The 23,054-nt window shown below is 46.7% G+C and overlaps 1 protein-coding gene across 1 annotated transcript in view; it reads right to left on the bottom strand.

The window, feature by feature from the left end:
- Positions 1 to 23,054, bottom strand: part of spag9b (sperm associated antigen 9b) — a 30,765-nt gene that overhangs the window by 3,295 nt on the left and 4,416 nt on the right. Inside the window, exons 2-26 of the mRNA XM_083687768.1 lie at positions 20,879 to 20,999; positions 17,883 to 17,953; positions 16,867 to 16,961; positions 12,259 to 12,406; positions 8,202 to 8,700; positions 7,927 to 8,020; positions 7,636 to 7,760; positions 6,835 to 6,892; positions 6,458 to 6,610; positions 6,170 to 6,224; positions 5,851 to 5,981; positions 5,654 to 5,710; positions 3,864 to 4,043; positions 3,395 to 3,524; positions 3,099 to 3,197; positions 2,658 to 2,825; positions 2,357 to 2,528; positions 2,054 to 2,275; positions 1,809 to 1,974; positions 1,593 to 1,721; positions 1,402 to 1,482; positions 1,123 to 1,190; positions 752 to 900; positions 341 to 512; positions 78 to 191 (exon numbers count right to left, since the gene is read on the bottom strand). Coding sequence (XP_083543894.1) covers positions 78 to 191; positions 341 to 512; positions 752 to 900; positions 1,123 to 1,190; positions 1,402 to 1,482; positions 1,593 to 1,721; positions 1,809 to 1,974; positions 2,054 to 2,275; positions 2,357 to 2,528; positions 2,658 to 2,825; positions 3,099 to 3,197; positions 3,395 to 3,524; positions 3,864 to 4,043; positions 5,654 to 5,710; positions 5,851 to 5,981; positions 6,170 to 6,224; positions 6,458 to 6,610; positions 6,835 to 6,892; positions 7,636 to 7,760; positions 7,927 to 8,020; positions 8,202 to 8,700; positions 12,259 to 12,406; positions 16,867 to 16,961; positions 17,883 to 17,953; positions 20,879 to 20,999 — 3,457 coding nt within the window. The remainder of the gene's footprint in view (positions 1 to 77; positions 192 to 340; positions 513 to 751; positions 901 to 1,122; positions 1,191 to 1,401; positions 1,483 to 1,592; positions 1,722 to 1,808; positions 1,975 to 2,053; positions 2,276 to 2,356; positions 2,529 to 2,657; positions 2,826 to 3,098; positions 3,198 to 3,394; positions 3,525 to 3,863; positions 4,044 to 5,653; positions 5,711 to 5,850; positions 5,982 to 6,169; positions 6,225 to 6,457; positions 6,611 to 6,834; positions 6,893 to 7,635; positions 7,761 to 7,926; positions 8,021 to 8,201; positions 8,701 to 12,258; positions 12,407 to 16,866; positions 16,962 to 17,882; positions 17,954 to 20,878; positions 21,000 to 23,054) is intronic.

Raw genomic sequence — 23,054 nt, forward strand, 5'->3', positions numbered from 1 at the left:
GGATAGATAGAGGAATGGATGGATAGAGGGATGGATGGATAGAGGAATGGATGGATAGAGGGATGTACAATACTCACTGTCTGTTAGAGGGATGGAAATGATGACTCCGTTACCGGTGCCAATCCACAGACGGTTACAGGACACCGTGAGAGCTGTGATCCGCACAAACGAGAATCCCAGCTTCCCCGTACCTGAGACACAGACACAGACAAACAGGCACACAGACACAGGTTTGGTTTTGGATATATGTTTTGGTGAATGTTGCCTTTGTAATCATGTTGCCTGTGTGATCAGCTGAGGAGATAACTAGGAGAAACCCTGGTATGAATGTCATGCTCACCCAGCATCTTGCTGACGTAGGGCTCTATATCGACGTCCTGGAGGTGTTGGTAGGTGTGGGCGTGGAACAGCCGTAGTGTAGAGTCCAGTCTGATAGACACCCAGATGCCATCTCCATCCCACGCCAGCTGACGCACCTGGCTCTCCTTACGAGGGTGGGCATCAAACGATTTCTACAGGAGGGGAGAGAGAGTAGGGAAGGAGACGGAGGGGGGAGAGAGAGTAGGGAGGGAGACGGAGGGGGGAGAGAGAGAGGGGACAGGAGAAAACAGGGATGAAGAGGGAGAGATTTAGGAGGGTTAATTAAAAGATAAGAGAAAAGATAGCTAGCTAATTGAAAACCATTCCGTCATGTTTACATGCTACTGTACAAATATATACTGCAGTGGGGGGTTTTGAATGGAAGTCTCACCTCTATCTTCATGGCCTGAGGCTGGACCACGTAGATCTTGTTTCTGTAGCCACACCACACCTTGTCATGTACCACGGTCATACAGCGGATAGAGTGGTGGGGCCGGCCCAAGTCTAACAGGTGGTAGTTTGTCAGGTCCCACTGACCATCTGAGAGAGGGTGTTAGAGACACAATGATGTACAGTAGTATGTGTGAGTACCAGAGTAGAATTCCTCTGTTACACTATCACAGTATTACCTTGTGGCAATGAACATACAATGAGATGTGAGAGAAAAATGGAGGGGACTTCACCCACTGTCCTGCTGAACAATAGTGAAAGAGAGAGAGAGTGTATGAGTGTGTGTGTGTATGAGTGTAAGTGTGGCCTCACCCACTCCTCTGTGGAAAATAGCCAATGTGCCATCAGCTAAAGCCACCAACACTCTCCCCTTAACATGCCTGCAAGTCAGAAACAGGGATATTATCAATACAATGTTGAATATTAGGTGGTGGTGTTGGGATTGGGGGGGGGGGGTCAGATTATAATCACATTTTAGAGAAGGCCAATAGACAGTGTAAAGTAGGAAGGGAAGTGGATAGGGATGAAGTTCTAGAACTGTCATTTTGGGAACAGAATCATTAACTGGAGGTTTAATGCCGGTTTACTTACACTATGCCCAGAATGGAGTCCTTCAGTTTTATAGAGTGGAGACACTTCCTCCACTGCGCCACTGCAGAGTGCACATACACACTGGAACACACAAGAGCACTGAGTTAAAACACACACACACACACACACACACACACACACACAAACACACAAACACACAAACATACAAACACAAACACACAAACACTTACCATCCGTTCTGTGCTCCCAACCACATGGTGGGCAGGACACTGCTCATCTTCTGGGCCTCTTCTCTCATCAGGTCCTGCTCCTCAGGGTTAGGGTTAGAGCTCACCCCATCCTTCACCAGGTCACACTCCCTGTCAACAAGGTACAAATGCTGTTATAACAATGAAAGTGTGTGTGTGTTGTTTTTTTCATTCTAATGCCTTCATCTCCCCCCGTACCTCTGTGTGTAATTGGAGGGCGTCTCTGTGTGTTGGACCCCCAGTGGGTCAGTGAAGACATGTTCAGTGTAGACTCCTCTCTGACCGAGGTCCAGACCCTCGGCCCGGTCGGCAGGCCCTGCACTGGCCTCTGTAGCCTCAGTCGCCTCCTCTGCAGCTCTTGAGTCTACCCCAGTGAGAGAAAGAATCATCCATCCATTCTCATTCATAAAGGGAAGGATGATTGAGAACGTTCAGTCACTTACCAGCCTCTGTGTCAGTGCCTGTCGGGGAGTCTGCTGTCTGAGGCATAGCCTCCGCCCCCTCAGCAGAGCAGCCAACCACTGTGATGCCTCCCAGAACTCCCTCTCCACCCCCTGAGCTGCTATTGGTCGAGCTGGTTAACGAAGAAACACCCTCTCCCGTTGCTACCGTCTCAGAGTGCTGGGCTACCTCCTCACCAGCTGGGTAGTCTGTCTCTCGTGCCCCTGAGAAAGACAGAGGCACACACGTTAATACAAAAACACACACACGCACACACACACACACACACACACACACACACACACCTGGTACGCTGGCGATGCACAGCACGTGGGAGTTACACACAAAGAAGTTCTCCAGCACGTTTCCTGGCTGGTTAGCATCGATGACAATGACTTTAGTGGTCGCCTGGGTACTGGTACAGATCCATACCAGAGAGGACAGCTCATCATGCTGTTTCAACTCCTTCTGCTGCTCCTGAACACACACACACACACACACACACACACACACAGGGTAAACGATGAGTGAGTGTGTGTGTGATGACCTAACTGGTGGCATTAATACTGGTTGAGTGCGCGCATGGGTGTGTGTGTGTGTGTCTACCTTTAGATCCTGGTCCAGTTTGTCTAGGCTGCTCTGTGATCCTATCTTTCTGTGGGGGCTTCCTGTTTCTGGTCCAGACAGGTCACTATAGAACACGCTGGCTCCTACAATAGACCCCCCGTCACGAGTCTTACCCCCCGACAGGTTCACACCGGCCGCACACCAAAGCTGGGGAGGGAGACGCACACACACATTTAGCGATATCAAACATGAGGACACACACACACACAAAGTCAAATAACACACCTATTGCAAGGTATACATGCACCCGGATGCACGCATGAAAACACAATAACACGCAGTCAAATATATATAACACCCAAGGTGAGGTGAAGCACACACACACAAGGTGAAGCACACACACACACACACACACACACACACACTGACACACATACAAATACAAACTGAATCTGAGGTACTGCAACAACCATACTGTACCTTCATGGTAAGATCTTTCTCGTCCAGTGGTCTGAGGTAGACAGGTACGGGTAGGTTCCTCATCTTGTTCTCTGCCTGGCTATCGTTGGTCACCTGCACCTGCACAGGAGGAGGAGAGGCTTATGACACCACCTCTTCTGACAGGTGACAAAGGGTGTCGAGGCAAAGCCATTGTGGGGAGACACACCCAGGACTCACAGTTCTTGGGTACATCATTCCATGTGAGGTAACAGCTCTAAGTGAAACAAGATTCCACTGTCTGTAAACATGACGGAAGTGATGGCCTTGCGTTCTACCTTGTATTTCTGGGGCAGGCTCCATCCGTAGGCCTGAACCCTGCCGTCCTCCTTCTGAACGTGGGCTTTGACCTGCTGGTACTGGGCTCTCTTCTGCTCTCTACGAGACACCACGTTACCAGCCTCAGCCCTGGGGGACACAAGCAGCTGGGTGAGAAGTCGCCCAACACTTTCATCCTTTCTGTCCTAGAATACACTTTTGTTTTGGCAGCTGTGTGTGCACTCAGCTCTCTGACTCACTCCTCATTGAAAACATTGAAGGCTCTGCTCTTGTTGCTCGTTTGCGAGTGCTCGCTTTGATTGAGTGTGTGTGTGCGCGTGCGTATGCGTGTGTGTGCGCGCGCACCCATCTCTCAGACTCTCTCCTCACTGAGAGTCGAAGGCCTTGCTCTTGTTGTTGGTGTGCGAGTACTCACTTTGAGTGTGTGTGTGTGTGTGAGTGTGTGTGTGAGTGCGTGCGTGGGCTCACTCCTCGTTGAGAAAGTCGAAGGCCTTGCTCTTGTCGCTGGGCAGCTGTTGCAGAGTGCTGCTTCTTTTCTTGACGGACGGCTGGATCTGAGAGGTGGGGGCGTTGTACTTCACATTCACTGGAGCCTCCGCGGGGGGCTTCTTAGCCGCACCGCCCGAAGAGCTGAACAGGCGGCTGAAACTGGGTGGGTGGAGGGAAGGAGGGATGGAGGGATGGAGGGAGGAAGAGAGAGAGAGAGAGGGAGAGAGAGAAAGCACACAGAGACAGTGGTAGAGGGGTGTACACAAGCAGTAGCAGCGGCGGCGGCAGGGTTGAACAGTCAGGGGTCAAGGGGTCAAGGGTAGGTCCACCCCCCCTCCCTCCCCCACACCCATCTAGCAGGACACCACCACCCAGATTCGTTTTTCTATGATATTTCTAATCAATTAAGTCCACTCACCAAGAGCAGGGCATCACAGCAGGAGTCTCCACTCCCAGAGGAGTGGAGAGCGGGGAGTGCGGGGTTAATACTGTACACTGACCGGGGGAGTTAGTCAACACGCAACAGAACAGGGCTAGTAACTCCACCAATCATCCCAGATCAAAAAGCTTAACGTGACATATGACTCATCAAGATGCTTTGAACCAAGTGTGCTTGTTAAGAAGGCTCACAAAGTGGAATGACTACAGACAGGAGAGACCGTATCCACGAAGTCATCCTCATCAATTATCAGTTTATCAATAGGTCTCAAATATGGACCATATAGAAACATCAGAAGTTCATACTCAATTCTGTTCTAGTGGTTAGTTAAGAGTATGTACTAATGACTAACTGTGTGTTCATTTAACCCATTCAGCAGCCAGGCCATATCTGCCTCTAGAGGATAACTATCCATTCAAACACAGGCCCCCCTCACACGACTCCACATACACAGTCCCCGTCTCCCCCTCCCTCCCCCCACACACCTTCTGCACACAGACATGACAACACCAGGCAGGATATAGAGAGGGCACAGAGGATCAGGGCAGGAGAGACAGTGGATTTCTTAGTCAGATGCATTACACACACTCTCTTTCTCCAACAATGATGCATTAGTCCCTGCCCCCAAAATGACATAAAAATAATTATTCAACCCACACCAACTCTATACATATTGACAGGGGAGGGCCCAGATCAGGGAATGCCATTTCAGGAGGGTATTCAGGTGTTTTAGGTGTGTGAACAGTATGTTTACTGATAAGATTTGTGTGTGTGTGTGTGTGTGTGTGTGTGTGTGTGTGTGTGTGTGTGTGTGTGTATATATGCATATATATATTTACTTTAAAAGCAGAAACAGGTCCCTTGGGAGATTTCAATGATTTGAAATGATTTGGCTTAGATTTAGACTAATGAGAACAAAATGACAAATCAGAGAGCAGATCGGATTGAACATAAAAGCCATTCCCTGATCCGTTCCACCAGTTATGTGTTTTCACATTTTCAAGATCACACCATGAGCCAGTTAGAAACCATTAGCATGTCAAAGTTTCACCTACATCCTGCAGAAGAAAGAAAAAATGAACAAAAGACAGGAAATGAAAAAGAAAGAAAAAAAAGAAGAAGACAGATTTCAAGACCACCAAATCATCTCATAGGCACATCACAGGTACTACATGTGGAGTGTTGAAGAGAGGAAGGCGTGGAGAAAAGAGAATGAGAACAAAGAGAATGTAATAGACTGATTGTAAGAAAAGAGAGGTGAGGACTGGAGGTAAGGAGGAGGAGGTAAGGAGTGATTGTAATAAAGGAGTGAAGGAGTAAAGTATCTTACAACTGCCAGATACTGGATTTCTTCTTCTCATTGAGTGTTGGGTTCTCCCTTGATGCTCTGAGTGAAGGAAAATAACAACACAGGGATGAAACAATGAACAATTCTATTTGGACAAAATCCTTTATCGGAAACCGTCCCCTACCCTCCTCCCCTACCCACCCCCCTCCTCCTCCTCCTCCTCCCCCTCTCCTCCTCACCGTATCATCTCTGTCCATCGTACAGCCTCCTGGAGCTCCATCAGCCTCTCCTTGTACTGGTTCCTCTCCATGAGGACTCTGGCCATCTCTACCCTGGTGAAGCGTTTCCTCTGGGCTGTGGGCACGTCACTCTGCAAGAGGATGATACACAGTAGGTCAGCATGACCCTTAGACATGAGCACACACACACACACTTTAAGTCATTACTCACATAGATAAACGTACAACACACACACACACACACACACACACACACACACACACACACACACAAACATAAGCATGAAAACACACACGCACGCACACACAGAGCACTCACGTCATCGTCCTCATTCTTGGGCCTCTGTTTGGCCTCCTCTATCTCGGCCCGCATCCTGAGAGAGAGAGAACACACTTTTACAGTCACCTTAAATCTCACACCTTGGAGTAAGTAATGATACCACATCAAAACACACAGAGCATGACGTCTGAACGGGACAGCTCAGGAACCGCTCTGTTCAAATACCTCACCTCCTTGAGGTAATCACTGATTCAACACGTTTAGATAAGAAGGAGGGGGAAGGATGCGATAAGCACTTTGATGGAACACGTGAAGAGGTAAACTCACTTCTTGAGCTCCTCCTCCAGCTCCTTGTTCTTCTCCTCCAGCCTGCTCTTGGCCTGATTCACAGCATCCAGTTCTCCCTGGAGAGCCTCCTTCTCACAGGCCAACTCATCCACACGTGCTATCAGGTCATTCTTCACCACGTTCAATGCATTTCTGGACGCACACGCACACGCACACACACACAATATAAGCATGGAATGACTAGTAGAACTCTCAGTGAAAAGCGGGGGACAGTAGTGTGCATTTTTTAGCTCAACAACATGGGACCAATACATTAGTTACAGGGCACTTTATTCTTGGTCTAATTTATCAATAATTATTGTCTACAATCAGAAAGCAACACAGAGATTGCAGTTCTTTATACTTCCATATCTTACTTGGTTTCCAGAAGCTGTGTGTTCTCTTGGATGAGATGCTCCACCTCACGGCCCATACCTGAGAAAAAAGTAAACAGAGAAAACAATACATTGAAAAGAAAACAAGATTTCATTTCTTTCTTTTTCTTTTCATGGCAGGTATCATTCAAAAGCATTTCAGTTGGACAGTGAATAAGTGAATAATCGTAACAACACCCCAAAATCAACAATGTCAATACTAGACATTCTCAGTCCTATCTCCCCCCCCCCTCCGCTGTCTTACCCAGGAAGTTCAGGTCTAAGTCTGAGACCCATGCAGGCAATGGAGTAGAAAACAAGAAGTTTATAAGACAGAATAACTTAAAAACAAAAGAAACAATGTTTCTATTGAGCAATTTCACTAATATGACCACTACTATACTCTAGTATGCAGTACTATGCACACACACACACGAGAGATCAATATGCCGTACAGAAAATAATGAATATAATTGGCCCTTTAGGGACACTATTAGGAGAGGAGAAATAGGGAGAGGGAGAAGGAGAAGGACAGGGTGATGAGCGAAGGAGGAGTAGTGGAATGATACACACCAGAAAACTCATCTGAGGGGGACCCAAAAAAAAGAGAGACAGAGCCGGAGTGTGGAGAGAGAAAGTTAATGAGGGGAGAAATGGGTTCCTCTTCCTCAATAGAGTTGGGAGTTATGCAGATTTAGAAGCCCATTGGGCATCTTGAAAGGAGATAAAAACTAGAGGGATGTTTATTATATTACTACTGTGACGGTTATTACTATTACTCCATGTAGGTGTGAGGAGTCTTACCCAGTAGGTCTGCCCCGTCGTCCACATCTCCTACCAGGTCGGTCCCTGCTGAAGATAGCTCCTCAAACAGAGACTCAGTGTTCCGGTCAAATGCCAGGTTCTCTATACCACCTTTATTGGGTGTGCTGCAGGAGGAATCAGGTGTAGGGGAAGAAAGGGGGAGGGGGGAGTCATTTTACCAAGTAATTTGACTAATCACAGGAAAATAATTAAGCAGCATTCACCAAACAAAGTGTTTGACACATACATGACCATTGGGTTTACAAGACAAAGTAAGCCTGTGGATCCTACCTGGTCCCTCTGTAGCCATCGAAGTCCATGTCCAGCTCAGGAGTGGACTCTATGATAGCCTGTACCTCTGACTGCTCCACATTGTCTCCTCCATCTAGAGAGACGAGAGGAGAAGCATGTTAATACCTAGAAAAACAAACCATCATACTCATATCCTTGAGTTTATTTGTTAATTTTCCTTTCATTTGATTAAAGCAGCAGCTACTCTTCCTTGGGTCCACACAAAACACAGTACAAAATAACCATAGACAGACAGGACTAACTGCAGTACTGACCGGTGCCTGTCGTGGCTGAGCCTTGATCCTCCTGTCCCTCCTGCACTCCTGAGATGTTCTTGCTGCTGTCTGGCTTACTGCTGCTCCAGTCCAGGTTCCTGTTCAGACCCTCTGCCACTTCCTCTCCCTGGAGCGGCGTGTCCACTAACGCCATGGCAATGTCAGACGCATCCGTGGACATGGGTGTAACTGAATTGGAGCCTCCGCCTTGACTGGACGCGGGTGTGACTGACTGGGAACCGCCTTGAGAAGACCGAGACGTGTTTGATTTAGAACCTCCCCCTTGCGAGGACATATGGGTGCTTGTTTCAGAGACTCCTCCTTGCAAGGACGTTGGGGTGCCTGTTTGATAGATTCCTCCTTGTGCGGACATTGGGATGCCCGCTTTAGAGTATCCTCTTCGTGTGGAGATGGGGGTGCCAGTTTTGGATCCGCTTCCTTGACTGGACGAGGGGGTGTTAGATTTGGAGCCTCCACGGCCAGCATCTGACATTTCATCCTGAGGAGTGAGGAGGAGGAAGAGGAGGAAGAGAGGGAAAAAGAAAGATGCATTAAACGCTGTTAGGATGTAGACTAAAGGATATGGGTCATGTCCAAATAGTCTTAAATAACTGGCTATCCATGTCTCCATTCCTTGAAAGACCACTGAAGTGAAGGAACTTGAATCTGCATGTTAAAAAACATTATATCACATCACTTGCCATCACTCAGTAAAAGTGTAAAAAAAACACACAAAAAAACAATCATACTAAAATTCACAAGGCATAGAACTGCATAAAATAAACCAAAAAACCCCAAACGTTTGCAGTCTATTGATAACATAATTTTTCACTGAAACAAAAAAGTGAAAACAAACTCAAAAAACATCTTGATTCACATCAATGCTGTTAAAACATAATGTTAGACAGAAAAGTCAACTACTAGACCATCTCTCCTCTTGAAGAATGGATGGTCACACCAACAAGGTCCATGTGAGTGACATCCCATGCAGCTCAACCAACCCCGAAAAGATGATCAGACAAATGCTACAGTACATGCAACCCAAGCACTCCAACCTCACCAATCCCATGTCCAACATACAAAGTAAATTTACTACAACCTGCCTTGATTCATTTGAACATACAGTACTCTGTGTGGATTAAATTCAAAAGTGCCACACACACCCTCACTTCAAATAAGTTCATGGGACTCAGAGTTCATGATTATCAAGCCTGGTTCTGGAAAGTTACAGGGTGAGCAGGTTTTTGTCTCAGTCTAACACTCACACACCTGATACCCTTCGTAGCTCTCCAGGACCAGTAGTGAAGAACACTACTCAAGATGCAGAGACTGTAGTTGGTGGTTAACATGCAGCTCTCAGAGTATTATGATCTACGAACGCACAGAAATATAATATTTAATATAATATAATATTTTACGAGATGACATCAACAACACAGCAACTCCAGGCCAAAAACAACAACGGGGTAGTTTTAGTTTCCAGGGTGATTTCTGTGCAGCTGACAGACAGGTCTACCTGGTTCTGTTCAGCCTGCTGATTGGCCGAACTCTCCTGAGAACTTAGACCCTCCCCTCTGCTTGGGGAGTCTGGCGCCTCCAACTGGTCAAGAGAACAGTTATAGCAAATGCCCACCTTAGAGCTATGTTCACAACAAGTACTTCATATTGTTCAGCGAATGCTTGTGCACCCCATCAACACTGACACACAGAGCAGTGCTGTTGAGGGAAATATGATATACAGGTAAAAGCTGGTAGAAAAAGATGGGAGACAGCACACAGTAGGAATGGAACAGATTTCAGTGTATGTGGTCAGTTATGGGGATATGAATGAATTCCCAATGGTGGCACTTGATCTTTTCAAGAAGGAAACGTTTGCCTTATTGTTAGTCAAGATGCTTGGAAAAATATCAAGGTTTTTTCTCCTAATGAATGATGTGAATTGGCGAGTGGATCATGTTTGAGCTGAGTAAGGCATGTTAGGCCGGCATAGACTAGAAGGTCATAGAAGGTGACCCTGGCAGTGTGGATTTCACTCTGGGTGATGAGCAGGCATCTACAGAGGTGATCACACTGGGACTTCATCAGCTAATGGGAACATTTACAGATTTATTTTACAGAGCTTCTCATTTTGATCAAACTACTGATGATCAAAAACTGACTACTTTAAAAGACAACATGCAGATCTCTCTCAATGTTCTTGATCTATCCATTATTAATATCAGGTGCCTCTGTGATATAAACAGTGCAGGCTCATAACAAAATTCACAGGGGTAACTGTAGAACAGAGACAGGAGTCATATCAAACTACACACACACACACACACACACACACACACACACACACACACACACACACACACACACACACACACACACACACACACACACACACACACACACACACACACACACACACACACACACACACACACACACACACACACAGAACAACAATAGCAGCTACAATTAATGGTTTCTAATATTACGTCAATACATAGTTAAAGACATAGTAAATGCTAAATTCTCTCATGTTCTCTCTCAAACCCTGTCTCTTTTTTAGATTTTTACTCTTTTACCCTCTGTCCATGTCTCATTCTTTCTTTCTCTTTCTGGCCTGAGGGGAGTATCCCCTATCACATACTCTCTGGCGTCACCCTCTCTCTTGTTGCCATAGCAGCACCTGCCAGCCAATCAGAGTTCCTGTCAGACTGATAATAGCCGTCCATGACAAAAAACTCAAAGCCTGTGTGTGTGTGTGTGTGTGTGTGTGTGTGTGTGTGTGTGTGTGTGTCATACTGATCTGCCCACACTATGGCATACTAACCTTTGAGAAGATAGAGGGAGGGGGGGGGGATGAATGAGAACTGTAAATCTTTGGGAAATGTCGAGTCAGAGTGTGTAACACAAAGGCATCCCTGTGTGTCTGTACTGTGGGAGCCTGGTTAGGAGTGTGTGTGTGTGTGTGTGTGTGTGTGTGTGTGTGTCTGGTAATGGGCCGAGTGTGAGAGATTCACCGTGACACCTCTATTGTGCCGCAGGGCTCTGGGCTTGGTTCTAAAGAAAAGCTTGGCTTAACAGAGAAGTTTCCTATCAGGGCTGTGGGACCGATCCTAAAGAGAGGGATGGTTTAGTCAAACAGTTCTGGGCTGGGTCTAAAGAGTAAGGCTGCTTCCCTAAGAAAAGCTACATTGATCATTTGAATCAATAAATGTATTGTTGCTATTTTTGTCTATTCCCATCATCGCAGCTGAGGCTAGGGTTGACAATGACGTTACTATAATCAAGTCTTGAGTGACTGTTAAAAATACCTGTATGCAATATGCTGAGGGCATATGGCCCTGGTTCCATGAGTCTGAAAAACCATCTAATGAATCCTATCTAATGAATGCCTCCTCCATTTGACCCCTGAACACAATAATCACAACACATGGATATTTAATCAGCATAAATGAATATTTATGACATAACCTCGCTAGCAGCATGGTTCCTAATGGCAACCATGGAGAGCCTGTTTTTGGCCCCTCTGACATTCTGTCCTTCTCCCCAAAGCATGGCCCCGAATGGTACCACTTCCTCTCCTTCCCCCCCCCCCCCCCGGGCTCTACGCCACACACACGCCTGCTTTGCCATTCTGGGCACTCTGAACCAAGCCTCCCTCTCTCAAAAGGCTTGTAAAGGTTTCCTTCCCTTGGCAGAGTGAGAGAGCATGTTCTCACACACACACACACACACACACACACACACACACACACACACACACACACACACACACACACACACACACACACACACACACACACACACACACACACACACACACACACACACACACCTGTCTGAAGTGAACCTGCCGAACCTGGGAAACACTACCGGTTTTCTCTTTGTAAAAGGAGGGGGAGAAAGGTACTGTCGTTCATGTCACATCCTTAGTAAACTGTATAACAGCCAATATAAGTCAGACAGCCCCTTTCTAAAATGAAATGGGTCTCCAACTGGGACCCACCTAGGGACCCACAGCCTAACCAAAGGAAGCGAGTGCGTTATCAATAATCTGTACCTTGAGGCTGGTGTTAGAACGAGGGTGGCTCAGGTCATTGAATCTCCAGTGCTCTGACGGCGTGTCCACGTTTTCCCTCTGGAGGTCGGGGGTCAGGCCATCACTTCCTGCTAATGGAAATATCCCCATGGAGATGGGACGCTCCTTCCTGGGGGGGGGGGGAGAGGAACATAGTGATTCTGAGGGAACAATCATTCTGGAATTAGTTTATTTCCTATTGAGAAGACATGACGAGAGAGAGACAAAGAGACAAACACACAGTACAAACAGAAGGGTATTGAATGCATGTGTCTGGAGAGGTGACATAGATCGATAGCATGATAATAGTGTGGGGTGACAGAGCCAGTCTTACATAACAGGTCAAACTGTTTAAAAACCCCACAGAGGCTGGTCCCAATGAGCTGTGGCCCACACGCTCGTCAATACTCCCGCTGCAGGCTAAAAAGGCACATGAAAAGCTGATGCTGGCTGCCTTGATATGACAGACTAAGTCTGTAGATGTCACTGTTTTTGGACCGCTAGCCTCCGACTTCAGTAACAACAGATGAATCATATGGAGTACCGGTATCATACTGAACACTTGACATTGAAGGACAATCCTGATGAGATTCGATTGAGATTAGACTTCATCGGGAAGTGCTTGGGAGAATTTTCCACTTGCAATATTTTCTTGATAGCTTGATAGCTGTGGCATCACGGTGAATGCATGGTCATAAACTGAATGACCTTTCTTTGCAGCTGCTTGGTGAAACTTTCACAAACAATTACAAATATCCATTTGTATCTGCCTGGGTGTCAGGCTGTTTCTGTGTTTAACAGTCTTATACTATAATCTATTATAGCTCTAATGAGGTCAGCCCAATGACCAATAGTATCACACAGTGATGGTGATTCTGTTCCACACACATCAGCAGCCATAACAACCTGCTAGCTTCCTGAAGTCATCTCCAATAACCCACCCAGCCCGCGCACAAACGCACGCACGTTAGCCTTCCCACATCCATGTCACCTACAGTCCTAATAACCTACTACATCACTCAAACACACACGTGCTTAAGTTGTAGATTAACACCCCCCCACACACTTACGCACACACCAAATAATTTTCAAAGACAATGTGAATCCTGAGTTGATTCGTTGTCCGTTCCATGGTTCTATTGATCCTCTAGCCTTTATCTCTGAAGTAAAAACTAAACAAAAAGCAAAGTATAAAAAGTATAATGCTGCCTGGCTCTACACATCAAGGAGTTATTTGATGTAATACGTCACTGAAAAGCCACAAGTTAAACTGATATTTTCTTCATCTTTTCCTTTGTCTGTCCTTGTTTGCATTTCAAACTCCATATGAAAATGTGAAACACCCCACGCGTATTTGAGGCAGCGGGGAAACATCATTAGCCGGTTTGAAAACCCCTACATCAATGGAACTGGCGCACAACTATTAACCGATCCCACTTCAATGAGAAAGTATCAAAGGTACAGTACAGTGCATAGAACAAAGAGTACCACATTGAAAAGAGCAGGCGGCATTGAAAAGGATCAGTCGATAGTCGAACAATAGACACACCACCATACGGAGAGAGAGAGATAGATAGAGGCCTCAGAGTTCAAACTCAGGGCAACGATGACAAACACTGCAGTTCATCATATGCCGGAGAGAGACCCAGATGAAATCATCCATTTAATTGTTAAGAGATATTAAGAACGTTGGTCCTGGTGTACAGTCATTCTAATGACGGTTGAGTCTCCCTCACTTCCTCTCTCCTGACCCACTTTCTGCCTGTACATCAACACAGTAGCAACCTCACCACATGGCAACCGCACAGCTACTGCATGGCTACCAAACAGAGAACCACATGAAGGAAAGGATACGAGATTGAGAACTGGAGATGTGGGGAAATGAGGGGAACGAGAGAGAGGAGAAGGGGAACAAATAACAGAGGATCACTGATTGTGGGAGAGGTAATGAGACTCCAACCATCACCCCTAGCTGTGTGTTGCCTGCGGGGTTGGTGAAACACACACTAACAACCACACACACACAGACACACCTACCTGCTGGGTCGAGGCAGGGAAGGCAGGGCTGGTAAACCGGTGGAGACCGAGTAGTGTACCAGTAGCAGAACAGACAGAGAGACCAGTACAGCAGAGTTGATGACCACCGCTCCCCCCACGAAGCCAAAGACAAACAGCAGCATACACCCGGGGCTCATGGCCCCCCCAGAACATGGCCCACCGCCCTACCACCAGGGACCACAGGAGGGGGGCACAGGCAGGGGGAACAACACGAGGGGGGGGGTCCACTGGGGGTGTCAATGAAGCAAAGTACACTCTTGGTCGACGCAAACGTTCTGACACAAAACACACTCTTCCGGTCTGTGTTGGTGGAGTCAACCCAAAATACACTCCTCTGGTCACTGTTGATCAAGTCCGTGTTTACACACACACACACACACCCCTGTGGCTATACAGTAGCCTGCGAAACACACACTTGCTGTCTCTGTCTCTTTGTCCTGAGGCCAGGGCTGCTGTTCGCCCCTAAACTGACAAATAGAGAGCTGCACGGTGGAGAGTGTGTGGCGGAGCTCAGCAGAGCGAGAGAGTAATGGCAGAAACAACAACATTAATCCCATCGGCAGCAGTGGCAGCAGCAGAGCACAGCGGCTGGAGCGACTGTAGGGCAGCGCTGATGCCAGCTTCAGCTTCTACCACCACAGCTACTCTCCCAACTGTGACATCATTCACAGTGAGAGAGAGAGAGTGAGGGAAGGTAGGACATCGGCTTTGCAGCAGCTGTCGCTTTCCCCTCCTCTCCTCTGCTCTCTGATAGTATCCTCTTTTGGCAGATGATACGGATTTTTGGACACAACTCCTCTTGCGTGCCTCTTGCTGTCCTAAGCTGCGACACTCCTGCCGCTGTGCAGTCTAGAATTCTCTGTTGCTCACTCCCTCTGTTCCTCCCCCCGCCCCTCCCCTCCCTCCCTCTCGGATGCTGAGGCAGCTCGTTCCATATGCCTCCTCTCAGCTCATTGGCTGAAACCAGGAGACTGAAAGGAGAGGAAAAAGCCTGTGGGAACTGGCAGCATGTCTGCAGTGACTGAGGGACTATAGAGGGTTTCTATAGAAACACACACACACACACACACACACACACACACACACACACACACACACACACACACACACACACACACACACACACACACACACACACACACACACACACACACACACACACACACACACACACACACACACACACACACTTTCTGGAAAACAAACAACATCCAAATCCCGATGGTAAAGATTCACATAAATCTGAGAGGATTTAAAAAGCTCCAAGTTGATCTGATTTCGTGGTATTTCCACCAATGGGAGTCCAATGACCTCCTTTCACAGTGCTGTTTCACTTCACCACAGAGCTCATAATCTTCCCAACAGACTAAAGCACTATTACTACAGCACCAAACCACTGAACCTCTCATCATCCCACTGGGGGATTACTCTGACTAGCCACTGCCAAAACTGCCCAATTTATACCCAGCAGATTCCCCCGGTCTCCATCCATCCCAATCTCTGCCTTTCCTCTCCCCTATTCCTTGTTTTACTCCCTCTTGTACTGTTTTTCTCCCTCTCCCCTCTCTCTCTCTTCTCTGTCCCTGTCTCTCTCTGTGTCTCTCACAACCCCAGTCTATTCTGTCGTCTCCATTATCTCCCATCTCCTCTCCCATCAATCTTCTCTTCCAAACCCTCTCCTCTCCTGTCCTGTCCTTTCTTTTCTTAGACAGGTTTCCTGACCTACATCCGCAGAGCCAGCCTGTGGAGATTAGACAGGTGGGAGTGGTGCCTGTAGCACTGGAACACTCCACATCAACACAAACACTCTCACACAGACAAAACGCTGGCAAAAGTCGCCCCCCCCCCCTCCCCCCCTAGAAATACTGAAGTCATTGAGCTTCAGTAGAAGAGGGGTTGAGTCCTCCCTCCCTTCCATACAATACTGCTTACTCATTCACAGCCATAGAGACACTGTGGTCCTATATGCTAAGCTTAGCCCTCATCCACAGTCAAAAAGTGGGTCCCAGCCAATTCCTTTTCGTAATGACCTTTAGGTGAGACGCAATGCGAAATACATTTGGGAACCAAATCAGGTATACATCTACAATGACAAGACACTTTATCAATGCCCAGGCCAGGGGCTGATGTTTGTCAGGTGCCTGGTGGGAGGCAGCTGATTTGCTTCAAAGTTCTGAGACCAGCGCATCCAGGAAGTTGGAATCCCTTTTTTTAACCCTGGCTAGTTAGTGTTACACCTGTATACCGTACAGTGATCTTGGAGCGTGGCTCAAAGTGACAGGTGAACATGACACAAAATAACTACAGATATCAAAGAATCCAGCACGCTCTCCTCCTTCAAACCCCATCTTTTTAAACTTGCTTTGTTGTGTTCACTGTGCTTGTTTAACTTTTTATTTATCCAACTATATGTAGTGTCTTTTGAGTAATGAGAAAAGCGATACAAAATAAATGCATTATTATTATTATCATCATCATAATAACAGGAACATCGGTGAGGAATAATTTCCTGTTGTGTTGGTTTAGTCTTACCGTCCTCTGCCCAGCGTGCCTGAGTCTGAGGGGTCTGCTGGTGTTGTGTGCTGGTGTTTGGATCGTTCCAGATGCTCCATGTAGCTGTGGATCATCTGCGTGGAACATACCACACAGGGAGAGGAGAGGGGGGGTTCATTTTAACAGTGTTCCAATAAATCATTCCTCCTTTACTTCATCGGAAATCACTGATCCGACATGACCAGACAGGTGTGAAGTATGAAGTGAAAACCACACACTCAGTCATGCCAGGTCAGAGATTTACCTCAAGGAAGGGAGGAGGGAAGAATGCACTTCACAGTCATACAGTAGACTCCTGATAAGTATCATAGTTAAGTGAATGCATGTACTAAAGTGGAACATGCAGATATCCAGAGCAGATAAAAAATACAGCCTTTAAATTGGGATGCACTGGACTTAAACTTGATTTCACGTGACATGCGGCTCTCATTAGAGGTGAAACGTATTGGCTGTCAGGCAGGCAGTTGCCTCCATGTGATTCTTGTGTCTGTGCACAGCTGCAACAGGCAGTCTTTCCAACCGGGGTATTCAGCTGTCAACTGTGTGTGTGGCAGGTTCCATTTGAGGCATACTGTATATGCCTTCATATTCAGATTTCATATTGGCTGTGTGGGCCCGAATGATTTGTTTTTGCATTGGAGCCAAGACCATCTGCTTGTAATGCATTATGGATAACAGCCTGACCAACTCGACATGACACTTCATGTTTGGAGACTTAACGCTCCAGCCGGCTTCAGATGACCCATTTCCACATCTTCTCCCTCCCCTCATCTCTCTGTCTCTCTGCTATAGTCTGAACTGACAATGGACTGGGAATAGCAGTGTCTTTTTCTTGGTTCAGGTATAGCCTATGGGAGGACGCTCTGCTAGGAGATTGGTATAGACAAGAGAGCTGTGCAAGAATATATGCATTAACTTTATCATTATCCATGTACCTATATTGTTATGATTATGCTATCTAAATCCATCTATCGACTCCTGTGGCACCTCCATACCTCTGTGTGTCTCTGGTGAAGGGAATTGTACTCCTTCTTCAGTTCTGCCTCTCGCTCGTCCAATCTGCCAACTGAAAGAGAGAACAGTTCCATGTGAGGACATCACTCACAACAACAGAACAGAATAGAGGGCAATGACGGTGAGGGAAACATAAAACACAAGCTGTCATAAAAGGAACAAATAGACGTTTGTGTGTGTTCAGATATTTTGTTTGATGTAGGCCAAATCAAGTTACATCATCCTGAGAGTATAGCATAGTTCTTTTCATTGAATTATCCTGAGCCTTATGACAACAATTTATTTTACTGAGTGGTCAGATCATTTAATTACATGTATATATAAGCCAAAAACAAGGTAAGTACACACACAAATATAGTATTTCCCTTTTTTAGGTTATTTTTGGAGTGTGGTATACTTTTGTGTTTTTCAGTTTTATTGGATAGAGACAGTAGAGAAAGACAGGAAAGTAAGGAGGAGAGGGTATGTCAGCAGGGCATGGGCCGGATTCTAACCCAAGCCGACATGGGCGTATGTGTGCACTGTAGGCCATGGTGCTAGACCACTGGACCACCACAGGCCACATAAATACAGTATTTCTGAAGTGACGGGAGCTGTACAAGTCAGATCTGAATCAAGGCAACAAATAACTAGGGGTTGTAGTAGCAACCCACAGCCACAAGGTGTCCTCAGTGCACCAGGAAAAAAACTGTCTTTACAGCTCTCAAGTGAGCAGGGAAGACTGATCTTCCAGACTGCCTTTTGTAAAGCTTTGAGTTAGGGGGTCACTGGATGAGCATAATCCTGCCATAATCAAGCAGGCTGAAGGAGCACAGTCACCCCAGAACACAATCTACTTCCTACTGTTCAAGAAAGCAGAACATATACGCCTTCTAACACACAATGACACAAACCAAATATCACAGATACACACAGGCCCATCGACAGTCATACAATCCAAACAGTTACAAACACACCAGGCACGCACACACACACACACACACACACACAAATCTGTCTCCCTCCATCTAAGGAAAACATACTCTAGAGTCTAGAGCACTATCCATTGTGTGGTACTCTTGGCTGGCATTGGTTGTTTGTAGACGAAACACCCTGACAACGTTGTGTGTGTGTGTGTGTGTGTGTGTGTGTGTGTTCAGATGACTGCCCAACCCGACAATGCTCTCTCTCACAAAGGCAGAAACTGAGACACTAACATGGCCTTGCCATCTGCTCATTGACAATGACACTCCGTCCCAACACCAGACAAGTGTTACTACGGCTGCCAGAGTCGTCTCATTTATGGCCAACTAGCCTGGGTAACAACTATGGACTGTAATACTGGCTTTGGGTCTGTGGCTTTATTATGGGTTGTAGTTGCAAACCAAAACCATCTATCTTCTCACGGTGTCCACCATATTCTAGTACCAGTCTGCAAGTTTCTGTGCTTACAAAACCTCAATTGAACGATGGAAAAGGCAAGTCAATGTCACAATAATATGAGAGCCAAATCATTGTTCACCATGACTAAAAGCAGACAGATAGAGGAACTGGAGGTGGAGGAACTGACAGAAATAACCCATGTCAGCTGCAGAGGTAGGTGTAGTGGGTAGTACCCCTCTAGGAAACCAACATGTGTCTGTGTGTGTGTGTGTGTGTGTGTCAGTTGAGATTAAATCACTGTGTGTTCTGAGCCAACAGTCAGCTATATCGGTCCTGTTCATCATCAACTTTCTTCCTCTTTCTGTCTCTCTCTTTCACACACACACACACACACACACACACACACACACACACACACACACACACACACACACACACACACACACACACCTGTTTAAGAGAAGAAGAGAGAAAGAGAGGGGAAAAGAGCAGTCAAAGTAAGAGAGAGATGGGTGATAGATCCTTCACTATAGTTTCTTAAATCTGTTTAAGTCGTTAACAAACTGACGTGCACGGTGAGAGAGAAAACTAAAGACGATGACAGGGAGAAAGAGAGAACAACAACTGTGGACTCGAGGGGGGATCTGGTAGAATACAGAGTCAGGCGGTCGGTGTGTGTGTGTGTGTGTGTGTGTGTGTGTGTGTTCACTCACTCGGGGTCAGCTGGCAGCCACCACAGCTTCCCCCTAACTATGTTAACTAAGACATTTCACACTCAAAACGCAACTATAGACTGAATCAATAGAGATGGCATGAATGAATGCTAAATTGAGTGAGAGAATACATTTTGTGTGTGTGTGTGTGTGTGTTTGTTTGTGTGTGTGTGTGTGTGTGCATTTACTATCGGTAACAATGAAACCCAGCCATAAAAGAGAGCGCTGACTCCCTTACAGCCTATTGAGACAACTACCAACTGACACCACTGCTGCCTTGTTTTTATTCCTTATGTAATGATCCTCCCACGGTTTGTGAGGCTGTGCTTGGCGGCACATTCACACAGTAACACACAGTCACTCACTCACACTCACACACACACACACACACACACACACACACACACACACACACACACACACACACACACACACACACAGCTTCCAGCTATGCAGGTGATCTACAAAGACAATCTCAGCCTGTAGCCAGCCTCCAATACACTGGTGCATTTCTCAGTGCAAATGTCATTCCTACAGTACTCAAACTAGCAATTTTCACAGGAATTTCCCATTGACATCAATGCATGATTTATGTGCTGAACGTCAGAGCTGCTATACAGATATCTCAAGTTAGAACATGTGCGGCCCCTATTCTATTCTATTAGAGAATGGGGACAGGACATTGGGCTGTGTAAATGTGTTAAGAACAGCGGGAGAAAACAGGGACAGGACATTACGTAACTGGTACCAATGTTTTTTTTTCATTGGGGGTGATGGAGAGATTCCAGCTGCCTTCAGGCAGTGGGGGCAACACAGTCACAAGACGTATACACACAGTCCATGGGACAGAGTAGGTAGTGTGAGGTGTGTGAGTGCATGAGTGTGTGTGGTGTCTAACTCACTCTGGTCTGCATAGTTCTTGGTTTTGAGCTCTAATTGGCGTGTGTGAGACTCCAGCATCACCAGTCGACCCTGGAGATCCTTCTTCTCCCCCTCATGAGAATCTTCAAACACCAAATACCTCTACAGAGAGAGAGAGGAGAGGAAGAGAGAGGAAAAAATAAATGGAGATGGAGAAAGGGTTACATTAAAGCACTGAACACTACCATACTAGTTTATTTTTTTTACCAACCAACAACCAGTGAGTTTGGTTAATGACCTGTAGATGACTGACATGACAGAGGAATCTTACAACCATGTATGAAGGTCATCGTGTCGGCACTCCTATGAACCTGTCTCTGTTTACGGTGTCTACAGTAACTCACTGCTCTAACAGGGTTGAGACCAGGAAAGGGATAACACCTCACACATTCTTCTGTCTCTCCGTCTTCCACTTCAGCGTGTGTGTGTGTGTGTGTGTGTGTGTGGTGTGGGGCTATGGGGGGACATGGGTCATCTGTCTTCAACCCCATTGTGAATGTCAGACAATCCCTCTGCTCAACAGGTGCACAGCGCCAGTAACTTGGCACACACACACATAGACTTTGTGTGTGTTACTGACAGATCTGTCAGTGTGTGTAAAAGTGTGTCTAACAGCCTGCACCCCCCCCCCCCCCTTCCCCTCCACTATGGCTGTGTCCGTGGTGGCAGGCAGACAGACAGTGAGATCAGATTGAGATAAAGGGTTGACACTGTAAACCTATAGCACCCTGGTGAGACCTCTGTCTCATAGGAAAACACAGATGCACTCAGCAACGCCTGACTGAGCTTTATTGAACCAGTCAGAATGAGACAAGGAGATGGATGAAAGGGACTAGGAGACGCAAGAGGGAACAAGTTCATGAGGGAGTTTAAACCCCTAACTTCCGGATGATATGTACTTTGGAGGCGGCAGCTCTACCACGGGACCAGACTCCAGTACAGAGTTCACTGTTTTCAACAGGGCTAAGCACCAGCTGCTGTGGTCAGTTCAACCCGGCGGCAGGCATTCAAACAGAACAGAACTTTGACTGTGACATTGACTGTGACTGTGTTTGTCTGTGAGAACAGGGAAACCTAAGGAGTGGCGAAAGAGATTTAACATGGCTGAGGCCATGTGGACGAGGACAGAGTGACTGTGTAGGTGTGTGTTTGTGTATGTAAATAACTGGCATACCTCTCCGGAATAAAGGGCATACTCTCACTGCCAACCCACACACAATATGTCATTATGACATTGTCACCCACCGCCTGCCTGACAACTTACACTTACATTTACATTTACATGCACACACACGCACGCACACACGCGCGCGCACACGCACACACGCGCGCGCACACGCACACACACACACACACACACACACACACACACCACAGAACCTGTTTTGTCAAAGCTTAGCTTAGATCAGTGTAGTGTGTGCAGGCTTTTGTCCCATTCCAGCATTCCAAAACACCCTATGTATCAGATAAACAGTTGTTTCAGGGGTCTAGTACAGTGCACTCCTGGACCTCTAAGTCACACAAACACCCTGAAGGGCTGAGTAGTCTTGTGATCGTGGAACTCTGTGTGGACGGGAGCCCTATCAGTCAGCCCATCGGCTTTGATGACGAGTCATCTACTTGAGGAGAGAATCACTTGAGTCCCCTGCCCCATCTCCTAAGGCCTTACAGAACAAAAAGGCTATTCTCTATGCAGATGTCATGGTACGTGTTCAGATAAAAATCATTCAGAGACAGCACATGCCAACAGTTTCTGAGACCATCAACGTGACCTGCTTCCATCTACGACCATCTACGTGACCTGATTTCTGAAAGGGAAAGGGAACAAGTGTGAAAATACCCTAATGCATTTTGACTAGGACTGGAGAGGGCAGGACTTGTAGGGGGGCTGGGGGGCAGTAGCAACTTCATTTTTCAACACACACACACACACACACACACACACACACACACACACACACACACACACACACACACACACACACACTAATACAATCCTACACTCACACATAAGCACAGTCATTCATACAGATGATTGTCTATGGTGTCTAAGGAATTGTGTCTGGGGAAATGCTGCATGACTCCTGTTAAGTGCAGTTTACTAGTCCCAATTCAAATTCATATGGGATATCAGGAGACTACTATGGTGAATACTGC

Source organism: Argentina silus (genome assembly GCF_951799395.1).
Source record: "Argentina silus genome assembly, chromosome: 16".
NCBI lineage: Eukaryota > Metazoa > Chordata > Actinopteri > Argentiniformes > Argentinidae > Argentina > Argentina silus.